Source organism: Trichosurus vulpecula, chromosome 3, assembly GCF_011100635.1.
Source record: "Trichosurus vulpecula isolate mTriVul1 chromosome 3, mTriVul1.pri, whole genome shotgun sequence".
Taxonomy (NCBI): Eukaryota; Metazoa; Chordata; class Mammalia; order Diprotodontia; family Phalangeridae; genus Trichosurus; species Trichosurus vulpecula.
Genome location: NC_050575.1, coordinates 171984468 through 172009368, shown reverse-complemented (window position 1 = coordinate 172009368; position 24901 = coordinate 171984468). Strand labels below are relative to the sequence as shown.

The 24901-nt window shown below is 44.3% G+C and overlaps 1 protein-coding gene across 2 annotated transcripts in view; it reads left to right on the top strand.

Moving 5' to 3' along the window:
* GPSM1 (G protein signaling modulator 1) overlaps positions 1-24901 on the top strand; it is a 135965-nt gene that overhangs the window by 69277 nt on the left and 41787 nt on the right. For both annotated transcript variants that reach the window (XM_036751770.1, XM_036751771.1), the window contains exons 9-10: positions 4069-4192; positions 20373-20443. In XM_036751770.1, coding sequence (XP_036607665.1) covers positions 4069-4192; positions 20373-20443 — 195 coding nt within the window. The remainder of the gene's footprint in view (positions 1-4068; positions 4193-20372; positions 20444-24901) is intronic.

The following is a 24901-nucleotide window of genomic DNA, read 5'->3' as shown; positions in this document are numbered from 1 at the left end:
AGGGGGAGGAAGGGCCCTAGAAGCTTGCAGGTGCTACTTGGGGACATTACAGGGATAGCGCCCCCCCAAATAGTTGTTTCAAGTATATCACTCCGCCAAACCAATAAATGCCAGGAGGAAGGAGGAGGACCATAATGAAAGCAGTTGCAATCAGTTCATCAGCATGTATCTATTGACCCCATCCTGAGAAAATCACAACTCCTTGATGTGCTGCTGACGTATTTATCAGTTCCTCTGCTGTATGGCTATCACTGTGCTTGGTATGAGGAAAAGGGAGAAAGGAAAAGACATGGTCTCTGTGCTCAAGGACACTTATAATCTAGCTGAGAAGATAAGACTCACGTGAAACAAAAACAAAAAAAAAACCAAGATTATATGTAAACAAAGACTTCATGTGCTATTGGAGATCACTGGGGGCTGAGAAGCAGTGAAGAGAGAATTTGAACTAGGTGGGTAGCCTTGAAGGGTGAACCTGACAGTATCTCTGTCCCCCTCTCTTCTCAGTCTAGTGTCCAGAAGGCCTGGACTGTCTCACCACTGCACATCTTTGGGCTTTTTTCCTACCTTCTCTGCGATCCAACTAAATATATGACCTCTTGGTGGGTTAGAAAGTAGGAAAAGGAAGGAATTTAGGAAGCTAAGGAATTTCACCTCAGGCTAGTAAGCCCTGGGAAGAAAGAAGAGCCCAAACACTGAGCAAAATGATGACACCCTCCTTTTCTCATCTCCTGTTAGGACATGCAAATAGCATCCTCTCTTCTAGAAAAAGTCAAGGACAGCACATGGCATCAGAGAGTTTGTTTCTGAAACAGACTGGAATTTCAATGTCACACCGTTAGGGAACAAAATTCATCATTACATAAACACTCTACTCTCCATTTTGTTAAATGATAGTTTTCTCTATAAGGAGGGCCCCTAAAAAGCTTCTAAAAATACTAGGTAATGATATTAAAATAATAGTGATAATTATCATGCCTAAGGTTTGTCCAGCACCCTCTAGAGGAATAATATAGAGCTCAAATAAAAAAGGGGCCACATTCTCGTGGGCTGCACATTGACTTAGAAAACCACATATTAGTATTACGTTCTATTGCATTTTTATTTATTTTGTTAAATATTTCCCAGTTACATTTAATCTGGTTTGTGTTTGACACCTCTGCTTTGGAGTTTCCAAAGGAGCCCCTCATGTCTCCAGCCCTTAGCGCCTAGTAGGTACTTAGTAAATGCATATTTACTGACTGACATCCATTATCTTATTTGGCCCTCACTGCCATGTGGGGCAGACTCATCAACATAAAAGGATAGAACTGGAAGGAACTTTAGAGGTCATCTAGCACAGCCCCTTTATTTTGTGGATAGGGGGACTGAAGTCCAGAGAGGGGAAGTTCAGTCAAAAGTGTTAGCAACAAAGCCAGTACTAGAACCCAGATTCTTTGACTTAAAGTACAGTGCTGACTCCCAGTCCAGATCCCTTTTGATTCTATCAAATTCAACAATCATTTATCAGTGACCTGTTTTATGCTAGATGCTGGAGATACAAAGACAAAAATGAAACTATCCCTACTCTCAAGAGGCTTACATTCTACTGGGAGAAGCAACAAATAAATACCAAAAAAAAAAAAAAAAAAGTCAAAGTACACCGTGGTAACTTATCTTGATTCAATCCTAACTTTCTGTATTTTCACATCCTGCTTTTTAACAGTCTCTTCCCTTGTTCCTGTAGCCTACCCCCTCAAATATTCACTCAATCCTCCCATATCTCTTTGTCTCCTTCCCTCCCTTGTGACTCTGCCCTTTCTTCTGTGCCACCCCCACCTCCTAGAAACAGCCTTGCAATTCCACATCATGTCGCCTTTCTAAACCCCATCTATTCTAAAAATTTCCCAGTGCCTACCCCTGATCCCCTAACCCACTGCTCTGTTCAGCATAACTGTTAGCAGGTGCCGACTACCCTGTGCCAACATAGGGAGCAGGCATCAGAGACAACTGCCTCTGAGCTTGGTCTGGAAGGTACAGAAGGGACAGGGAAAGAAGTCCTCCCAGGAACCCTTAGAGACCCAAGCCAACAGACCTAGCAGTAACAAGTCATGGACATTTTAGGGACACCAAGAAGGCTACTTCCCACAAAATAGCTAGATGATGTCTGAAATTGTAAATATTAAAGCTTCATTCCTTTGGCTTAAGACACAAGAGGAAATGTTGTCATTTATTAAAATGTGAGGCCTCACCCTGAGAAAGTTCATACATACTAAACTTCCTAAGTCATAGGATCATAGGATGTTTTTCTCCCAATATATTTGTATTTATTTCCTTATATATTTCTCACATGTAAAAAAAATTAACATTTTTTTTTTGGAGACAGTTGGGGTTAAGTGACTTGCCAAGGGTCACACAACTAGTAAGTGTCCGAGGTCATATTTGAACTCAGGTCCTCTTGACTCTAGGGCTGGTGCTCAATCCACTCTGCTACCTAGCTGCCCCTTTAACATTTGTTTTTTGAAATTTTGAGTTCTAAATTCTATCCCTCCTTTCTCCTCCTCCTCCCTTGAGAAGACAAACAATTTGATATAGATTATACATGTGAAGTCATGCGAGACATTTCCATAATAGCCATGTTGCAAAAGAAAACAGACAAAAAAAACACAAAAAAATAAAGAAACTAAAAAAAGTCTGCTTCAATCTGCCTTCAGACTCCTTCAGTCCTTTCTCTGGAGGTGGACAGCATTTTTCATCATTGGTCCTTTGGAATTGTCTTGGATCATTTTCTTGATCAGGGTAGCTAAATCTTTCACAGCTGATCATCCTTACAATATTGCTGTTACTGTGTACAATGTTTTCCTGGTTCTGCTCACTTCACTTTGTGTCAGTTCATGTAAGTCTTCCCAGGTTTTTCTGAAAGCATTCTGCTCATCATTTCTTATAGAACAATAGTATTCCATCACAATCATATACTGCAACTTGTTCAGCCATTCCCCAATTGATGGGGATCCTCTTAATTTCCAATTCTTTGCCACTACAAAAAGAGCTGCTATAAATATTTTTGTATTTTTTAAAATCTTTTTGGGATACAGACCTGGTAGTAATACCGCTGGGCCAAAGGGTATGCACAGTTTTATAGCTCTTTGGGCATAGTTTCAAATTGTTCTCCAGAATGGTTGGATCAGTGCACAACTCCACCAACGGTGCATCAGTGTCCCAATTTTTCCACATTGTCGCCAACATTTGTCATTTTCATTTTCTGTCATAGTAGCCAATCTGCTATGTGTGAGGAAGATCATAGGAAGTTAAGAACTAGAAGGAACCTTGGACATTACCTCATACACCACCTCTCTCATTCTACATATGAGGAAACTGAGGCCAGAGAAGGGAAGTGGCTGTTTAAGTCTGAACAGTTAGCATCAAAGCAAGGATTAGAACTCATATCTTTTTGTCTCTTAATCCAAGGTTCACTATGAACACACAGCCAGTTTGAAATTCGTTTGAGGAACCAGAAGGGTAGGAAAAAGATGGTGCCACAAACAGATACTTGAGGACCTCCTCTAAAATTGCAGCGTAGCCCTTGCTGTAAATCAAGTGTTAACTTTTTTGTGTGTTTTGGACCCCTTTTGCTGTCTAGTGAAGCCAATGGTTCCCTCCTCAGTATAATGTTTTTAAATTGGGCAGCTTCATGATGCAACGGAGGGAGCGTTGGACCTGAAGTCAGGAAGACCTGAATTCAAATCTGACCTCAGATATTTACTAGCTGTGTGACTGGGCAAGGCATTTAACCTCTGTCTGCCTCAGTTTTCTCATTTGTAAAATGAGGATAATAATATCACCTATCTTCCCAGGGTTTTTGCAAACCTTAAAGCACTATAATAAATGCTAGCAATTATTATTAAATGCATAAAATAAAATGCAAAGGATTACAAAGGAAACTATGTTAAAACATACTTTTCAAATGAAAAACAAAATAACAAGCTCACGAACCCCATGTGAAGAACCTCTGCTGCAAAGGCAGTCCTGGGTACCTTTTTATGCCATCCTAACATGTACACCTTTCCCTCCACCCTGGTGTCTGCTCTACAGATTGGAGATAGGAATGGAGAGCTCACTGCCCGCATGAACATTGCCCAGCTTCAGCTGGCCCTTGGTGAGGATGCCAACACCAAGGCAGGGGACAAGCCTCACTACCCTGGCTATGAAGCTCAAGGTAGGTTCTTTCTGGGACCCTGCTGGTCTCCATGTTATCCAGATAATGTGGGATAGAGGAATGTTATGATGCTTTTTATGTGGATGGGACAAGTGGGCATAGTCATCAGTTTGTACCTTTTTCATGAAGCCAACCTGGCCAAACCCAATGTTAAAATAGAATGTTACCTTATCACAGCAAAACACAGGGAAGAAAACAGGAACTGGATTCAGAGAAATAAGACACCAGGATGGTTTGTGTCTTGTTTCAGTGAAGGAAATGAGGCACTTGAGGACTTGTACCTTGTTTCACCAGAAGAACCAGGTACCACAGTGTCTTGCAGTGAAGGGCAAGAGAGCTAGATTATATACAGGACTTTGGTCTTTGTGTTCCCAAGATTTAGGGTCCCTGGGAAAGGGAAGGGAAAAATCATCCCTACCCCCACTCCCTGGGAGCCCCACTGCGGGCCTGGCTGCTAATAGATTCTGGATAGTGCCCTTTCCCTAAGAGCAAGCTCTGGGACCAGAGAAATCTGCAGCCCTGGCAGTAGAGGACAGGGACCAGAAGAGCAATACTCCAGAGAAGGCTGTATGACCCTAGGTATCACAGTAAGCCATCTGGAATGCTGTGGCCAAGCCCATGCCTGCAGTGTTCTATGCAGTTCTAGCCACTACATTTTAGAAAGGGTACAGTTGGAAGAACCCTGGTTCTGAATCAAAGGATTTGGGTTCAAGTCCTGCTTGTGACACTTGCTACCTGAGTGACCTCAGGCAAGTTAGTTAATCTCTCTGGGCCTCAGTTTCTTCATCTGTAGAACGAAGGAGTTATACTAGATGGCCTCTGAGGTCCTTTCTAGCCCTAGATCCTGTGGAGCAACTGGCGAATGGAGAAACAAAGAGAGCAATGAGTGTGCTTAAAGTGGATAGAGCACTAGATTTAGGAAGCTCTGTAGCTGTGTGACCTTGGGCAAGTCACTTTACCTCTATGGGCCTCAGTTTCCTCATTTGTAAAGTGAGGGTATTAGACTAAATGACATCTGAGGTCCCTCTGAGCTCTAGATCTATGATACTGTGGTGAGGGGACTCAAAACTCTATTGTATAAGAGTAGGCAAAGGAGGTGGGGGTGGTTAACCTGGAGAAGAAAAGACTGAAGAGGGGCGAGGTGCAGCTTTCGACAACTATCTGAGGGGTTGTCACGTTGAAATGAGAGCAAACTTGTTCTGTGAGTTTCTGAAGATCAGAACTAGGACCAATGGGGTAAGGCAGCATATTTCTACATAATATAAGAAAGAACTTTCTAACAATTAGAGCTGTCTGAAAATAGAGTAGGCTGCCTGGGTGATGAGTAAGCGTGTTCAAGCGGAGATGAAGGGCCATCTGTCAGGGATGCTCTAGAGGGGTTTCCTGTGCTGGGTGGGAGTTTTAACTAGATCATCATAATAATTCCTCACGTTTATAGAGAGCTCCTCTGTTTGCAAAGTGCTTTTTACATGTGACCTTGGGGATTCTTTGAATTCTTAGCCTAGAAAGGACTCCTTTCAGGCCTACTTTGGAGTCAGCTCCCTTTTGCCCTCTCTCCCCTCCTCCCCCACCCAGTGCACAGCACCTGCTTGTACCCTGTGTTATTGTCCACCGAATTTTGCAAACATTTTCATCTGACCTTCCCCCAACCCAAACCCCTTTGTTTCATAACCCTCGCCACTAATCACTAGGCATTTAATGTCTGGCATCAGGTACTGGAGAAATAAAGGCAAAAGTGAAATCATACCTGCCCTCAAGGAGCTTCCAGTCCAAATGGATATGACAACATATACATAGGCAGGAATAAATAGAGGATACCAAGTTTGGAACTCTTGCAACAGAGGAACTCTTCCTCTACGCCAAGGCAGTCCAAAATGCCACCCACAGGCCAAATGCGGCCCTGTGTGATTTATGCGGTCTGCCTACAAGCATAGAAATTTACATAAATGTTTTAGTAAACGAAGCTGAGCTATCGCAGAGCAAAATGGCAAATCAAAATATATTGTCTATTGTTTCAATAAAAACCTAAAGTTGGATAGCCCTACTCTACAAAATTCCCCTGTGACCCTCCCACCACTCAAGAAACCAGGCTTAGTGAGAGACGGGGCAGGTTTTTCCAGGAAGTTTTAGATTACAAAGCATCCCGTTTCCTTAGCCATTTCTGAAGATGTCATGTCTAAAAGGTCCAGAGAGCCCATAGTGGAGGCAAGTGACCTTGCAGAGGTCCCTGCCAAGGTCACTGGAAACAGAGTTCAGTTTTCCTTTCCCACCCTCATGGAGACAAGCAAGGAAGACAAGGCCAAGTTGTAGGGATGGATGTGCCTTCCCACTTGGAAATAAGAGTATGCAGTGGAGAAGGAGGGAGAGGATGCCTGGGAGTGTGTATGCCCTGTTAATTAGGCAGCATTTGGCATCCAAGCCCCAGCTGCCTATAACGACCTCATTCATTGGAACTGCCACTGATCCATTTCCCCAGGTCAATTCTGTTCCCAGCACAAGTACAGAATGTTCTCCTGGAAAAAAAAAAAAGTAGAGGGAATAGAAGGGGGAGGTATGTGGAGAAATACAGAGAGGAGGAGTAAGAATGGGGTGGTAGAATCTGTACATGCTTCCTGGTGGAAATGAAGGGCTGGGCCAAGTCAGAGAGCTCAGCCTTCCCTGTCGTTCTCAGGAGGATTGCTTACAGTGTTCGTTCACATTTCTTTCCCTATAGTTTGGGATAGAATGATGAAGTGCCTTCTGGGGCTTTCTCCCTAAAGACAGGTTCACCCAAGGCCAAGGGAGTCGGACCTAGAATGGACCTGTAAATCCAGTACAATCTAAACAGTAAATCAGCACTGCTGTATCCTGGTTGAGATGTCACAGCTTGGCCAGTCTATGAGATTCTGCTGGGCGTTGTTGCTGTTCTTATTAATGCTACTTTCATTATGGGGGGAGGGGGCACAAGGGTAGGGAACAAGCATTTATTAAGTGCTCGCTACAGTGCAGGCCCTGTGCTAAGTGCTTCCCAAATATTATCCCATTTGATCTCCCCAACAACTTCTGGAGGTTGGTGCTATTAATGATCCCAATTTTATAGTTGAGGAAACTGAGGCAGATACAAGTTAAGTGACTTACTGAGGGTCACACAATCCAGATTTCAACTCAGGTCTTCTTCACTCCAGGCCTAGCGCTCAGTCCACCATGTCACCCAACTGTCTATGGCACAATCTGGACGAATTCCACTCTAACTCAGCACTGCCACTAGGACCAGGCTAAGGGAATGTCTTTCCCAAATTGACTCATGAGTGCTAGTCTCCACTCTCCACCTGGAGGCCGTCAGAGATCCCTGCCTGGGAAGGGCCCAGAAAGGAGAAACCAAGATACCGTGGATGAGCTGTTCAGGCAGAGAAGGTGGGAGAATAGAAGAAGCAAAGAATCCTTCAGACTCTTCTCTGGTTGGAGGGAAACCCCAAAACATAGGAGATAGCCTAGCATTCAATGGACAGACGCTATTCAGATGGGGATAAGTGGCAGTTAGAATGCGCAGCAATGGAGGTACTCTCTTGGGCTAATGAAAACAGTAGTACTAATAACTGACATAGTGCTTTGATGTTTACCGGGAAGTTTACAGGAATCTTGTTTGATTTGAGTTGACCTGACCCCTGGGACATACTTTCCTATGCCTTCCAGGGTAGGGGAAGGAGTACTTCTTAGTCCCATGGGTATCTTAGTTCAGCTGCTAGGACTGGCACCAGAAAGGGGGTGGCCAGTGTTCCGCTGGCCAGCACCACTGCCCAGAGATGCCATGCTCATCTATAGGTCTTGGCAGAGGCATTGAGAAGCTTGCCAGCAGCAAGGAGATAGGGGAATGGGGTCTATCCTTCTGGAAAACAAAAGGTCTGTCCCCAGGGGGCTCCCACAGACACTCTATGTCACTGCAGGGTTTTCTTCTCATACCAAAAGGAAAAGAGGAGGGTGGCAGGATTAAAAAACCAGCAAACTGCTAGTATGTAGTGTGGGATAAAGCAATTATCGCCTGTTCCTCAATACCAGTGTAAACTCTGGTTCTGCATTACTCTCTGAGGGTGGCTACTGGGGAGCTATGATGGATTGGGGAGGGAGGGAGGGTGGCCTTTCCATGGAAACAGTCTCCAGAATTCCTTCTTGGAGTCTGTACCATTGCCTGGGAGGATCAGCTTTATTTTCAGCAGTTGAGCTCCAGAGTGGATAGAAATTTTGTCACATATTTGGAAGGAGGCTGGTGTCTCCCTGGGAAGCATCAGTCCCTCCCACAGAGTTAATGGTGGTTGGAAAGAGAGCAAATGGAAGATCTTGTCACCCAGAGCACAAGGAGGCAGTTTCTAGAAGGTCTGGCCCAGAGAATGAGTGCTGAGGCTAGGCCTAAGGCCTAGACTCTCCCTTGGACACAGCACCTACATAATCAGAAATCCTCAGTACTACCATGGAAGATCAAGGTAGAGGTGTTCAGCCTGCCAAGGTTATGGGGGTATGAGGTATTATGCTGTCTCCCCTTAGCTTTTTGTGGGTAGCCAGGTTCTGAGGAAAGACAAGGGGATCATAGAGCCCACAGGGCTGTGGTCTCTCCATCTCCAACCAAAAATCTTGGACGGTCTGTCCTTCCCAAGAATTAGAGGTCAGAAGAGACCAAGGAGCATGAGTTCTTGGAAAAACCAACAGACAGGAGGCTGGAAGTGTATGAGGCAGGCCATGACACAGTGATGACAGGGGGACCCTTTCTCTACTGGATTCTGGGTCAAAATTCAATGCTTATATTCAATTGCTTCTTCTTCATTTATAGCTTAAGGCCAGAATGAGATCTGAGACTAAGATCTATCAGAAGACCAAGGGGTTGGGGGTGGGGGGAGATAAGTCTGGGGGTTAGTGGGGATGGGAGGAGATTAAACCAACAGCTGCCCATATGCACTTGGAACAATAGATAAGGATAGGACCTATGATTTCATCAGTGTAAGGAACTCCCAGATAAGGCAGTTCCTCCCACTGATGCAGGTCAGCACCTTCTCTGCCTCTTATAGTCTTAGTTGCCTAGAACAGAGAAGCTAAGTGATTTGCCCAGAGTCACACAACCAGTATGTGTCAAAGGCAGTACTTGAATCCAGGTCTTTCTGGTTCATGGTCTCCTGCTCCATCCACTACACCATGCTGCCCTCAGAACAGAGGGACTAAATCTGAGACACTAGTGCAGAACTGGAAGGGCCCAAGTTGGGGGATCCCAGGACTGGAGGCTCCTGGTGATGGAGTAGGGAGTAGGGAGTTACCACCTGGAAATGTGGGTAGAGCCAGAGAGGAGGTAGGGAATCACAAAACAATGGGGAAGGGTTCCAGCTAAAAGGAACTCTTGAAAAAGGAAAGAACTGGCTACTAACCAGGAGGGAGAGAGAAGAGGAAGGAGCAGAGCTGGGAAGGGCCTTGGTGAGAAACATTGAGTAGAATAGGTCTGGAGGGATAAGAAATTGAAAGTAGTCAGGCCTGTTCTGGCCATCTTATCTAAATTGGTTGGAGGGATTGCATGTCTTCCTGAGAGTCGGCTGGATACATCCCCAGGGAAACTTGTGGAGGTACAGAGCGGTACCTAGAGCCCCAGCCTACAACATCCGCTGCATGGATAGTGCCCACTTTATTGGGTATCCCCTAGGACGAATGCTTTACTGCCTTCCCTAGGGGACGTGTAGCCCTGTTCCCTCCCCTTGCCTGGTTCCCTCTCCTGGCAGTGATTCAGAGCCAGCATGGGGGTGGTTGAGTGGGACAAGGGGAGCAGCAATCTGATTTTTTCTTCAGCAGCCTCGCATGGCTCCTTTGACTAGACAGAGAATCCTTTCACCATTAACCAATATAAGAATTCCTTCCCTGAGAGAGGGCAGAACCACAGACCATCCCAGGGTGTGTGTATGTTTTGAAAGTGGGGGGTTGAATAGGGAGAAAGTTCCAGGCCTCTCAAACCTTGCTTTACTCTGTCTATACTGGCAGACTTCTAGAAAGGTTAATCTGCTCTACAATTATAGTGTCATCCAAGAGTTAAATTATTCCTTTGTCCTGTGGGAAGGGAACACTTTTCTCCATTTTCATCCAAGGAATAGCCCATCTGGGGAATAACTGAGGATGGCATAATTGTGCCACCTGTACCATATAGGCCAAGCCCTACTCCCTTGCCCATTGGAATTCCCTATTAGGGTGGGAAGGAAAAGAGAGTGGGTTGGATTTGTCAGTGGACAATGCAAAGCAGGAAGGAGTGATTAGGGAGCAGAAGTCCCTCTCGTTCAAACAACCCTGACTCCCCTCTTGAGGAGCTGACTCTATGCTCTGGGACATCTTAAAAGGGCTGGGTGTTCTACCAGCATTGGGGCTTAATGTTCTTCCCCCTCCCACCCATCCCCCAGGCCAGCTGGGTCATAGGACAGGAAGAGCTGGGACTTTTAGACCCTTGCTCATTCCTTCTCCGATTCATCCCCCTTAAAAAAGGCCCATGAGATAGAGTCCTCTTGGCCACTTGCCCTGCTGCTTCCTTTCCACCAGTCACCTCCAGCCCTGACTCTCTCTCCATCTGCAATTACTAAAGAGCATTGATGGAGTAGATGAAATCCCAGGTAGAGGGTAGAGAATACTCTAGTGTAGTTCTTAACTTGTTTATTTTTATATTGGGATAATTGTGTTTCAATACAATTGGGTTTTTTCGAAAACTCATGTATTTTATTTTATGCATTTATAAATAATACTCTGAGAAGGGGCCCAAAGGTTTTGCCAGACTGCCACAGGGGCTGCACAAAAAAGGGGAAGAACCTTCCCCTTCCCAGAGTAATATTTATGAGAGCATAAAATAAAATACACAAGATTTCAAAAGAAACCAAGGGTCTTTTCAGAAAGAGCTCTCTAGCCGGGTCCAAACCTTCTTCAAGTAGAGGGGCCTGGGAGAAATCTGAGACCAGACATCCAAGAACTTGCAGAAAGCCATGGACTTGCAAGCTGGCATGGAAGGAGTGAATCAGGAGAAAGGAAAGAGAGGCTAGGAGGGAACCCAATTTGCCAACACCCCTTTCCTGAAGCCCCATAAAGGCTTCTCTGATTATATAAAAGGTGCTATTTCAGCACCCAGCAGGGGCCTCTTTGCAAAAGAAAAATGACACTTGTTATTGGCAACTTTCAGAGAAACCCTGAAAGAAGGCCCAGGGCTCTGGACTGTGCAATAAGCTTCTCCATAGAAAACAAACATAATGAAATGGAACCATCTTCATACATATTTACCAGCCCCGACCCAGACCCATCAGCCGGTTATGTCTTCATTTAAGCAGCTCTTGCTGCAGTGGAACTGAGCTGTCCTGAGCCAGCCACATTTTTGTTTAGTCCTATTTGAGAGTAGTAGCACCTGTGAAATAGCTGGTAGAGGTAGGAGCTTAGTCAGTGGCTGAGATTAGGACATGGCCTGCAGCTAGAGAACAATTCATATGAGCAGGACTGGGAGAAAGTAGGGCCAGTTTCCTCTGAACGAGCTGCTACCAGACCTGGCCTGCCATTCCATCTCTCAAGGTTAACCTGCTATGCTCCAAAGTCTGCACAATAGACTTTCTGTCTAGTCTCGTGTCCCATTCTGAGTAGGGGGCTGGGGGAGGAGGAGCAATGTCTGGCGCTCCAGATTGCTCAGAGAGAAAAGAATCTGCCAATTCTGGGCAAGTTCAGTCCGTAAGCCCACCTGAGATGCCCCTTTGGGGAAGTCCAAGATCCTGCCTTTGATGGGAAGCACAGAGCAGCAGTTTGAGAGAAGGCAGGACCTCTTACAGGGTCTGGACACCAATCTACCCCAGCTTCCTCAAGTGACTGGCTATGGCTCAGTCACCCAGAAATTTACTCAACTCTGTCTGAAGCCGGTTTGCATTCCACCCTATCTCACCTCTATGGACTGAGTTCTCAAGTAATATTATTTCTGGGTGAAATAAACCTTATTTCAAACCACCCAAAGCTCCAAGTGGGGTCCCAAGTTCTAATACGTGAGGTTTATTTACGTTTCCTTCACTTCTATGAATTTATACCTAGTCTGGACATCCTTGCCCCCTCCCCTTTCTCTCTCTGTCTCTGTCTCTGTCTCTCTCTCTCTCTCTCTCTCTCACACACACACACACACACACACACACACAAACACGCACACTCACACACTCACACACTTTACCCTAGCTGAAAGGGCAAACAGCTCAGAAAAACACACACACACACACACACACACACACAAACACACACACTCACACACTCACACACTTTACCCTAGCTGAAAGGGCAAACAGCTCAGAAAAATTCAAAGTCATAAACTGGGAAGGCCATTGACTAGTAACCATGCTGGTGACCAGTTTGCTGTCTCAGGTAAAAGGGCTGCAAACTTCCAAACACTTTAGGCTGTTTATTAAGGGGAGGGGCAGGAAGTAGAAAGGGCCTCGTAAATATACCCTGAATGCAGGCAGTCAGAGGGAAGCTCAGCCAGTCCCTAGCCGAAAAATTTGAACTTTCTAGATTCAAAACACCTCAGCAAACTCCCCAAGACAGAGAACACATTTAGACTTGCCCTAGAGGTTTTCCGACTGTCGGCCACTGCCTGGCCACCATGCCAATAAACACGGAGGGCGGGAGCAAGACCAGCCTAGAGACACACACACAGAGATTTTAGTCAGTCAATTTCAGTCCTTCAATCTCCACATCTACTCCAGCCCCCACGGGAGCCAGAGAGGGCCCATCTTCATGGTGGAGGATCAAGTGGTTTGGGAGGCCCTGTCCAGAGCCAACAGTCTCGAAGAAGAGGCGGGGAAATTGAGTCTGATTCCCAGGTCCTTGCGTGATGATTGGGAGAAAGGCCCTCCACCAAGACAGGGAGGGAGATGGAGAAAGATTTTCACCGGGTGTGGTAAGTAAAGGACACTATTGGGAAGCCCACCATTGGCCATCCTCAGGGACTCCCCCCACAGTAGGAAGATAGGAAAGATAGGAGGTAACAGAAGATGGAAAAATAGGAGACACACTCCCAGTTGTTGGTATTACTGGATGGGGAGGCACAGTCATTCGGATAAATTTACCTCCATCACCATTACCAACCTCAAGCAAATTTCTCTTTGGCTTTGAAAAGTATCATATGATTTCTTTTTCATTTTTTGCATCAGGCTTACCTTTTTTATTCTGGATTAGACTAAGGTTCATAGAAATTTATATCCCTGCAGATGATCAAGGGAGATGACCCAGAAAAATATCAAGGGCTAGGAGAAGCCATCCCAATAGACGGGACTGAATGTTCTCAGTAATAGGTCTGAGTGGATAATCCATCCACAGATAACTGAGAGGCTACCTGGTTCCAAAGAGTACCTTCCATATTGGGAAATGAACAGTACTATATGCAGGGGGAAAGAGAAAACCCAGTTGCCAAGATAGGAACCATCGCCAAGATAATAACACAATCAAGATGTGTAGTCTGAATTGTTTAGGTAATTTCTGGTGATTACCCATATGAAATTACCAGTAGGAAGGCACTGTGAGGCTTTCAGGAAGAACAAAGATTAATTGCCTTAACCTAATGCTATTGCAGACCCAAGAAAAGCAGGGAGATGTGTAATTAACCACTCCTTAATGATTAGAAAGCCTAGAGCATTTAATTGGCCCCTTTCCCTCCCATTTGAGGTCAGGCAGGACTAGGTTGTTGCTAGTGCCCTAAGCAAATGAAGACTGCCTTTCTCTGTCTCCAAACCAAAGCCAAGTTGGAAAGAAAAAAATGCTGGAGGGTGGGGGGGAGAGGATAATAAATACCTAAATTCCCCAAATGTGAGCATTTGGAAAATAGGAGGAGGGGTCTTCTATTCTGCTTTTGAAACATCATGTCAATTTCTGAATAGCTCCCTCCCCCAGCAAGCCACCTCTTTGAACAAAGACTTAGAAGAAAGGGAGAAAAAACAGTTTTTCAAAACCAACCAACAAATAAACTGCTTTACAATATTTGCAGTATTCTGCACCCAGAGTCTCCCACCTTTGCAAAGAAGAAAGGGAGGTGCATGGAAAGTGGGTTTTAAAAATGAACCCAAGTCCCTTAACGGATCTCTTGGGATATTTATCTATGACTGGAGTGTGCAGTACTTGGGGCTCACTGTCCTTTTACTAGCCCCCAGTCTCCTCTAAGGCACTTTGTTGCTGTGCAGCCAATTTGCACCACACCCCATGGCCCTTCTCTTCCTCCCCACCGCCGTCTGTCCCCCACTCCCCACAGTGTACCTCAGCTCAGCAAATCCTGTACCTAGGACACTGTGGTTATTTTAACACAAAAGTTGGCTCCCACTAGTTGGGTCAGGGCCATACTGCTCAGAACTCAGCAAGATGCTCTTTTAAAAAACTAATTCATTTCCATCCCAGACAATTTCATTATCTGGTATTTGAGAGATGGCAATTTGAGAGACTTTGGGATGTGACCCAAGTGATTGGGAGCCAGGGAAATGGCAATGTTTGGCTGCCAGGCCAGCATTTATACAAGCTACCTCCCATAGAGGTGATAGGCATCCTCTTCGGTCTGCCCTCATCTCTCAGTCGAAGATGAGTTCCTGAATGCAGGGACCAGACCTTATTCATCTTTACTTTATTCCCCTTAGTCCTCCCTTTGCTGGGTCATACATCTAGTTCTTGTTCAGTTGTTTCCCATTGTGTCCAACTCTTCATGACTCCATTTGAGGTTTTCTTGGCAAAGGTCCTGGAGCGATTTGTCATTTCCTTCTCCGGTGTATTTTACAGCTGAGGAAACTAAGGCAAACAAGCTTAAGTGACTTGCCCAGGGTCACACAGCTAGCAAGTATCTGAGGCTAGATTCGATCTCAGGTCTTCCTGACTCTAGGCCTGGCACTCTATCCACTGTGTCGCCTAGCCACCCATGCACGTAGTAGGGGCTAGTTAAATGCTGAACTATCTCATCAGTAAGACCTATAGCCCAGAGAGTGCTGACCAGCTTGGTGTCATGGAAAGAACATTGGACTGGGAATAAAGATTCTATCTTCTGTTCCTGGATTCTCTTCCTACTTCTACTATAAATAAGCATCGTAACTAGGAAGTCATTTCACTTCTGGGGTCTGTCTGGAGAATGTGGCTAGATTGGATCAGTGGCTCTCAAACTTTGTGGTCTCAGGCACTCTTTACACTCTTAAAAATTATCGAGGATCACCCAAAGAGCTTTTGTTGATGTCGGTAATATCTATCAATATTTACAAGCATTAAAATATCTTAGTAGTATTATGAAAAAAATTTCAAAACTAACATTTTAGAGTATGTTAAGCACTAAATAAATAAAGTACAAAGCACTTTATAAATATTATTTCATTTCATCCTCACCGTAACCCCGGATATTGTTACCATTTATGGGACTCCTCCAGAGCCTTCTTAAGGACACAAGATTATTTTAACTAGGTTTGAGAGTTGTTTTACCAGGGAGAGTAAAACATATCAGCTACTTTGAGTTCATTAACCCTGCCCAATGAGGTAGGTGCTGTTATTGTCATTCCTATGTTATATAGATAAGGAAACTGAGGCACAGAAAATGTAAATGACTTGCCCAGGGTCACATGGTCATAAGTGTCTGACTCCAGTTCCAGCATTGTATCCACTGTGCTACCTAGATGCCTCTAAAATGAAAACTATGGGGTTTTGGCCTCATAGAGGCCAGAAAGAGTCTCAGGCCATTCTCGGGTATGCCCCAACCACACTTTGAGAACTGCTGGATTAAGTGATCCTAAGAGCCCAGCTCCAATATTCTGGGATATTGTGATTATCTCCAGTCTAGTACAATTGAATCTGGTTGTAAGGGATTGGGAAATGATCTACATGGCTGGGCCTACCCCTAAATGGAGATAGTGACCACCCATATGATGTGATTTGATGGCTCATCAGCAAACCATAACCCTGGATGTGGTTACCATTTATGGAACTCTTCAAGGGCTTTCTTAAGGACAAATGATTATTTTAACTAGGTTTGGGAGTTGTTTTACTTGGGAGAGTAAAATATATCAGCTAGTTTGAGTTCATTAACCCTAGCTCAAATCCAACAACCTCTTTCTTCTAAGACACTCTGCTTGACCATCTTACCTGCAAGGGACCTTTCCTATAACATGCATTGTCTGTGGCATGCCATTAAGACTGTATTAAGTGGGTTTTTTTTAATGTTTTTTTTTTTAATGTGAATTCTAGAATTGTAGAATCACCCGCACTCAAATATTTAGAGATTATCTCTAGTACAGAGGTTCTTAATCTAGGGCAATGAACTTGCTTTTTTAAAAAAAAAATGTTTTGATAACCCTATTTCAATATAATTGGTTTTCTTTGTCCTGTGTATTCACTTGATGCATTTCCATAGGCCACCAGACTGCCATCAGGGTCCAACAGACACACAAAAATAAGGTTAAGAACTTTCAATCTAACCTCTCATGGGGTTACTCATGGGGAAGCCAAAGACCAGATGGGGAAGTTCCTGGCCCAAGGTCACACCATTAGCTTAGCACGAAGCCAGGATGACAATCTAGATCTCCCTTAAAATAAACTACCTAAATCTTATGTGCCTAGGGAAGGCTGGCCCCCTGGAGAGTATGGACAAATAGGTTGGAATCTGGTTCCCACCCAGATGCAACACTCAGAACAAATTACTTCCCTTTCTGAGCTTTCAGTTCCCCTTAGGACAGGCAGTCCACAATGAAAGATACTAAGAACTCCCGTCCCTACCCTAATACCTAGCCTTTTAAAGGCGACATCCAAAAGCCAGAATTGTCAGTCTCCTTCCCAGATGTGTAGGATGGGGAATCAATGAAAATGTTTGTCTATGAAAAGCCAGCCTGGGAATAAACATTTCCTATGGATCCCTTGATGGAGCATATGACTACATGCAAATAATTGAGAACTGACTACCAAAACTTAGTTTTTTCTCACCTGTAAGGTAAATGGTCCCAGCTTAGCCAAACTATTTTCAATTCGAACAAAACCAAGAAATCGGGTTTTATTTTTTAGCTTCCTGCCACCTCCCTAGGAGTAGGAGGGGGACTATTCCTTAACCCACCCACTTGGTCAGAAGTCAGCTAAAGCTAGAGTTTGCAAAATTAGAGGCTCTCTTCACTCTCCAAAAAACTATAAAAGCTCCTACTCTCAGAGTGCTCATGGTCTGGTTGAGTAGATGAAATAACAAACAGGAAAAAAATTACTAATAATCCAAGACTTAGCTTATAATCCACGCCAGGTGAATAGTACTATGAATGTTGCAGATGAGCAGAGATTACTGAAGCCGGAGGTAATGAGGGAAGTCTTGGTAGAGAATGGGCCTTGAGCTAAGCACTGAAGGACGAATAGACTGGAGTGGAAAGCATGGCAGTCAATCTCAGAGAAATAAAATTGGGTGCCACACTATGGAAGGCATTGAATGCCAAGCTGAGTATGCACCCTGAAGTCTGTGAGGAATCCTGTTCCCCTCCCTGCTCTGCCCTGTTTCCTGGATGGTTGCCCAGGTCATTCAGGTGCCATACACCTACCAGCACCTAGGGGATACCAGACACGGGCTTCACTCCCACAGCTCCAAGGTTACACCAGACGTTATCTCCACACTTCTATCCCAGGCAAGCTGCCAGAGAGATTTATTGCCTCAGTGTGAAGAGTGAGTGATGGTGTTTTTAAAGTACAGGCTGCTCCTTTCTCCTTTTTAGCTTTCACAAGGACTACATATCATAGAACCTGTCATCTCATGGACCTAGAAATGAGTGGAGGGGCCCCCTTTGTGACCCCACCACCCTCTCTGAACTTTCACGGGATCCCAAACCTAGACTTGGCTTCAGCTGGAAAACGGAGCTGAGGCATGGCTTTAATCCCACCTCCTACTTCTAAGCAAAGGAACACTTCTTTGGAGAGAGTGACTCTATTTCCATCCATAGGATAGAGTTGAGGGGTGGGGATGCAGAGCAGACTGATCAGACTTGGGGAAGTGGTCAGGTCCAAGGACATGTTTGGGGGACTGGGAGTGTTCATGGCTGAGGAAGTAAGCCATTCTGGTTATTTCCCCCCAGGGTGCAATCAATTAACCTCACCCTGGGAATTGGAGTAGGGGTCCCACTGAGGTGGGCCCAAAATCCAGCCAAATACTTTTGACTTCAAGATTTCATGTGTCACTTCACCTTAAGAAATCACTTACCCCTCCTCCCAGCTTCAAAAATGCAAAGAAATAGTGTGCTTCCCCACCCCACCCTCGTTAGTGACTGTCCATGAAGCATAGAGAGATGTTTGATGTTCCATAGGGTAATGAGGAACCTACTGGAAACAAATTAAAAGGAGCAGTCGAGAGGCCTGGAATTACACCCTAACTCTCCCACCACCATGTTAAGTTTTAAATTTTGACCATGGGTAAGTCACTAACCCACTTTATGTCTTAATGCCCTAATTTTTTGCACTGGCCAGAGTGACTCCTGCCCTAGGTAACACTGAAGAAATGGATCAAAAGTCAGTGGTAAAGTCCTGTGAGGCATTTAAAGCAACTCCACAAACATTTTTGCTCTGTGTATCTTCTAAAAATGTCAGCTCTTAGGTCAGTTTCCTTACCTTCCTTCCCACTCTGAAACAAGCTAATATAGTTCCAGGGAACTCATGCTCTTTAGAATATTAGATGGAGCTGAGCTGGTTAAGAAAAGTGAATCTGTCCACAGGAACAAACCCTCATGTGATTCATTCCAGAAAGGCATTTTTTAAATTCAGCTATATCACTGTTCCATTGCCTTATCACAGGCGGGTGCAAATTGTTTGGACAACTGTACATTGCTAAGGGGGTAACACCAGAAAAGCCATAGCAAAGAAAAAATAATTTAGCAAGTTTGCATCCAGACTTCAATTTGGTCTTCTCATGGGCACTCTCCTAATCCCAGCTCTGCTTCAGACAAGTTCTTCTAGTCTGATTGTAGCCATTAGCATGGAAGCAAGTGTTTGCTGAACTTGACTCGTTTAGATGAAACACAAGCGATGAAATACATAGCTATGAAATCACAGAATCTGAGGGCTGGGAGCCAGCATCCAGGCCAACTCATACACCAAAAAAATCATCATTGTAATGTACCTGACAAGTGGTTGTCTAGCTGATGCTTGAAGACCTCTATGGGGGTTGGAGGGTGGAGGAGGAGGAACCCACCACTCCTTGAAATACCCCCATTCCACTTTGCATCAGCTCTAATCATTAGGATCTTTTTCCTGACATTGAGCCAAATTTTACCTTTTCGCAACTCCCCCTGGACCCCCATTGCTCCTGGCTTTGTCCACTGGAGCCAAACAAAGTAAGTCTAGTCCCTCTGCCTCCACAGGGCAGCCCTTCAGAGACTTCAACATAGCTATCCTGTCCTGCCACTCCACCCCATCTCTTCCCCCTTTTTGAAAATTGGGACAATATTTGCCTTCTCCAATGGTACCTCTCTCATTTTCCACAATCTTTCAACATTACCCACAGTGACTCAGCAATCACATCAGCCAACTCTTTCAGAACCCAAGGATGTGGTTCATCTGGTCCAGGTGATTTGAATTCATCAAAGGCATCTGGCATCCCATTTTTAGACATGTACCCTAAGATGTAGTTGTCACTGCATAGAGTGAAACCTTGATTAACCAATAATTTTTCCTGGGCCTCAGTTTCCTCATCTCTAGACTGAGAGGGTTAGACTATATGACTTCTAAGATCCCCATCCAAGCCTAGATCTGTGGTTCTCTGCAACTCAAAAAATATAAAAACATTTTCTATATTTGACTTCTAAGAGAAAGAAGAAAATGAGAGAGCAAGGCTAACATCGGAGATTTATTGAAAAAGTAACTTGCTAGGTTTAGCCAATCTCCTTTATCTTCTCTAACCCCAGTCCTATTTGTGAAGATCACTAGTGATCAGAGCCATGATCCTGAGCCTGGTAGAATCCTAAGGGCTATACCCAAATGAGGAAAACAGATGTAGGGCTAGTCAAAACTATTAGTAAGCACACAAGGAAGCAATGACTGGTCATTGAATTGGAGAAGCTTGTTAACAAGGGCTGCTTAACCCCAAGTCAACAACAAAATTCAATTACCCAAAATAGCCCAGGTCCTAAGCATTTTTGCTCACTGAGACACCACCGCACTTGTATGGAAGGGCTGGAACTGACTGTGGTGCCCATTGTCTTCCCAGGGGCCAGGCCTAAGAGGATCCAGAGGCACAGTGTAGAGAGCCTGGATTTATTGAAATTCCCACTGGAAAAGGTAAGCACGCTTGGGTTGAGCAAGGGAAAAGATGAGTGTCTGTGGGTGTAGGGGGGTGTTTATGGTGGTATGGTTTGAGGGAAGGGAGCTCAGGACTGGAGAGACACTTCAGAATCACTGGGTTGAGGAGATTAAACATCAGTGGAGTGGCTTATTGACCTATCTCATTTATATGAATTTCGCAATTAGCAGATATCGCCATCATCAACAGGATTAAAGAGGGAGGGTTTCCAGGGAGCAGGGAACTGCTGAGAACTCTGAAAAGAGGCACTCAGCCCCTGAAAGCCCAGTGAGCTGTTTACAGAGCAGCAAAATGACCCTTTTTGTTAGTACCATCTCAGCATTAATGTTTCTTCCCTTTTAGCTCTGGCTGATAAATGTGGACCCTTTATTGCTCTCAGTTGGGCCAAAGGGGGTTGAACAGAGCTGCTTAAAAGAAGCCCATCTGTCCCTGTTCTTAACCCTGACACCCAAGGTGTTTCCTCTACTAACAGTACCATTTTGATTTATTTTGCCCATTGCCCACAAAATGCTCAAAGGTCTCACATCATCATCCCATTTTCCCTAACCACCTCATGAAAAGACTTCCTAGGCAGCAGCTAAAGAGCATTTGGAGACATTAGAAGATGGCACCATTGACTAAAACTGGCCTCTCCTGGTGGCTTTTTTCCTTTCTGTTCATTTTATTTATTTATTTATTCATTTATTCATTCATTCATTTGTTTGTTTATTCATTTATTCCTTTGTTTAATGTTTTAATTTTCAACATTGATTTTCACAAGAGGTTGAATTAGAAATTTTCTCCCCATTTCTACCCTCCCCCCATTCCAAGATGGCATATATTCTGATTGCCCCATTCCCCAATCAGCTCTCCCTTCTGTCACCCCACTCCCCCCCATCCCCTTTTCCCTTACTTTCTTGTAGGGCAAGATAGATTTCTATGCCCCATTGCCTATATATCTTATTTCCTAGTTGCATGCAAAAACTTTTTTTTAACATCTGCTTTTAAAACTTTGAGTTCCAAATTCTCTCCCCTCTTCCCTCCCAACCCACCCTCCCTAAGAAGGCAAGCAATTCCACATAGGCCACATGTGTATCGTTAAGCAAAACCCTTCCACAATACTCATGTTGTGAAAGACTAACTATATTTTGCTCCTTCCTATCCTATCCCCCTTTATTCAATTTTCTCCCTTGACCCGTCCCTTTTCAAAAGTGTTTGCTTTTGATTACCTCCTCCCCCTATCTGCCCTCCCTTCTATCATCCCCCCTTTTTTATCTCCTTCCTCCTTCTTTCCTGTGGGGCAAGATACCCAATTGAGTGTGTATGGTATTCCCTCCTCAGGTCAAATCTGATGAGAGCAAGATTCACTCATTCCCCCTCACCTGCCCCCTCTCCCCTTTCTACAGAACTGCTTTTTCTTGCCACTTTTATGCAAGATAATTTACCCCATTCTATCTCTCCCTTTCTCCCTCTCTCAATATATTCCTCTCTCATCTCTTAATTTTATTTTTTATATCATCCCTTCATATTCAACTCACCCTGCACCGTGTGTGTGTGTGTGTGTGCGTGCGCGCGCGCGCATTCCCTTCAGCTACCCTAATACTGAGGTCTCATGAATTATACACATCATCTTTCCATGTAGAAATGTAAACAAAACAGTTCAACTTTAGTAAGTCTCTTGTGATTTCTTTTTCTTGTTTACCTTTTCATGCTTCTCTTGATTCTTGTGTTTGAAAGTCAAATTTTCTATTCAGCTCTGGTGTTTTCATTGAGAAAGCTTGAAAGTCCCCTATTTTATTGAAAATCCATATTTTGCCTTGAAGCCTGATACTCAGTTTTTCTGGGTAGGTGATTCTTGGTTTTAATCATAGCTCCATTGACCTCCAGAATATCATATTCCAAGCCCTTTGATCCCTTAATGTAGAAGCTGCTAGATCTTGTGTTATCCTGATTGTGTTTTCACAATACTCAAATTGTTTCTTTCTGGCTGCTTATGGTATTTTCTCCTTAATCTGGGAGCTCTGGAATTTGGCCACAATATTCCTAGGAGTTTTCTTTTGGGGATCTTTTTCAGGAGGCAATCAGTGGATTCTTTCAATTTCTATTTTGTGCTGTGGCTCTAGAATATCAGGGCAGTTTTCCTTGATGATTTCTTGAAAGATGATATCTAGGCTCTTTTTCTGATCATGGCTTTCAGGTAGTCCAATAATTTTTACATTATGTCTCCTGGATCTATTTTCCAGGTCAGTAGTTTTTCCAATGAGATATTTCACATTGTCTTCCATTTTTTCATTCCTTTGGTTCTGTTTTATAATATCTTGATTTCTCATGAAGTCGCTAGCTTCTACTTGCTCCAATCTAATTTTTAAGGTGGTATTTTCTTCAGTGGTCTTTTAGACCTCCTTTTCCACTTGGATAATTCTGCCTTTCAAGGAATTCTTCTCCTCATTGGCTTTTTGGAGCTCTTTTGCCTTTTGAGTTAGTCTATTTCTTAAGGTGTTATTTTCTTCAGTATTTTTTTGGGTCTCCTTTAGCAAGTCATTAACTTGTTTTTCATGGTTGTCTCACATCACTCTCATTTCTCTTTCCCATTTTCTTCTACTTCTCTTACTTGCTTTTCCAAATCCTTTTAGAGCTCTTCCATGGCCTGAGACCAGTTCATGTTTTTCTTGGAGGCTTTTGATGTAGGCTCTTTGATTTTGTTGACTTCTTCTGGCTGTATGTTTTAGTCTCCTTTGTCACGAAAGAAAGATTCCAAAGTCTGAGTCTGACTCAGAGTCTGTTTTTGCTGCCTAGCCATGTTCCCAGCCAATTACTTGACCCTTGAGTTTTTTCATCGGGGTATGACTGCTTGTAGAGTAGAGAGTACTTTGTCCCAAGCTTGAGGGGCTGCACTGTTGTTTTCAGAGCTATTTCTACACAGCAAGCTCTGCCACACCAGTGCTCTTCTTCCCCCAAGAACCGCCAACCCAGACTGCCACTCAGATCTGAGCAGGCTCTGCACTCCTGCTCTGATCCACCACTTAATTCCTCCCACCAGGTGGGCCTGGGGCCAGAAGCAACTGCAGTTGTAGTTCCTCAGAGCTGCACCACCTCTGCTGCCCCCAGGGCTGTGGCTGAACCACGAACTCTTTTCACTCTGTCCCCGCAGTTTTTCCTACTAACCTTCTCTGTTGTCTTTGGTGTTTGTGGGTTGAGAAGTCTGGTAACTGCCACAGCTCACTGATTCAGGGTGCTAGGGCCTGTTCTGCCCGGCTCCTGGTCTGGTTGGTCCGGGCGCAGCCCATGCTGGGCTCTGCTCAGTTCCGCTCCCAGCTCTGTGCGATAGACCTTACTCAGAAACCATCCAGACTGTCCTGGGCTGGAGCCCTGCTTCCCTCTGCCATTTTGTGGGTTCTGCAGTTCTAGAATTTGTTCAGAGCCATTTTTATAGGTGTTTGGAGGGTCCTGGGGGAGAGCTTTAGGCGGGTCCCTGCTTTCCAGCCGCCATCTTGGCTCTGACCTCCCCCCCACCCCTGCCCCATTCATTTTTAAAGAAGCCCTTTCAAGGAAATGTAACAGATACTCATCTTCTGCCACTGCTTTTTCTCCCTCTTGGGCTATGTCTGCAACAATAACAACAAAGCTGAAAAGCAAAACATTCAGTGAGTCTAATTAATTATTTGGTGTTAAGTAGATCAAAAAGGAAAAAACCCAACCAATTAATTTTTTTCATTTATTCAACAAACACTAATTAAATTAAGCACCTACACTATGTGCTAAATCCTGGGTTTTATTTCTGGAGCCAATGCAGTTTGTATATATTCTATAATCCATACAGAGAAATATCTCCATTTGTAGACAAGTGCCTGAGGGCCAGAGGGGCCCAGCCCAAAGGAGGAAACCTATTTAGGGATACTGGTCACCATTAATCCCATTAGCTACTAGGCAAATCCTAGACCAACCAACTGAAGCTAAGCCTTGGTCTGTGGTCTTTTTCTGTTTTTCAGAATCATCAGAACATGGTATTTTGTAATGGATTTGTGGTGTAGCTTATTACACTTAATCACCCAGCTCCTGGTGATTTTACATGGGCACTACCATCACTCATCTTTCAAAGTGCATTGCCACTTCATTTGTTTCTAAATAGCACCTTTTCTCCACAGATTTCTAAGCTGTCCATCTTCTCTCTTCACTAGTTTCTATTCTTAACTTCCTTATTTCTATCAAGGGTGTCACCATCCTTCTGAGTGACCCAGATTTGCAGCCTTGGGTTACCATCACCTTTAACCCCCAAACGGATCAGCTGCCAAGTCTTATCCATCCTTCCTCCTCAATAAATCTACCTTCCACACATATAGGTTGTTGTTGTTGTTGTGTTTGTCCTTTGTTCTCAAAGAGGACCATGACATTGGGGAGGTGATGCCATAATTTATAAGAGAATTAGATTTAAGTGAGGGAAGGCTGTGCAAGGTCAC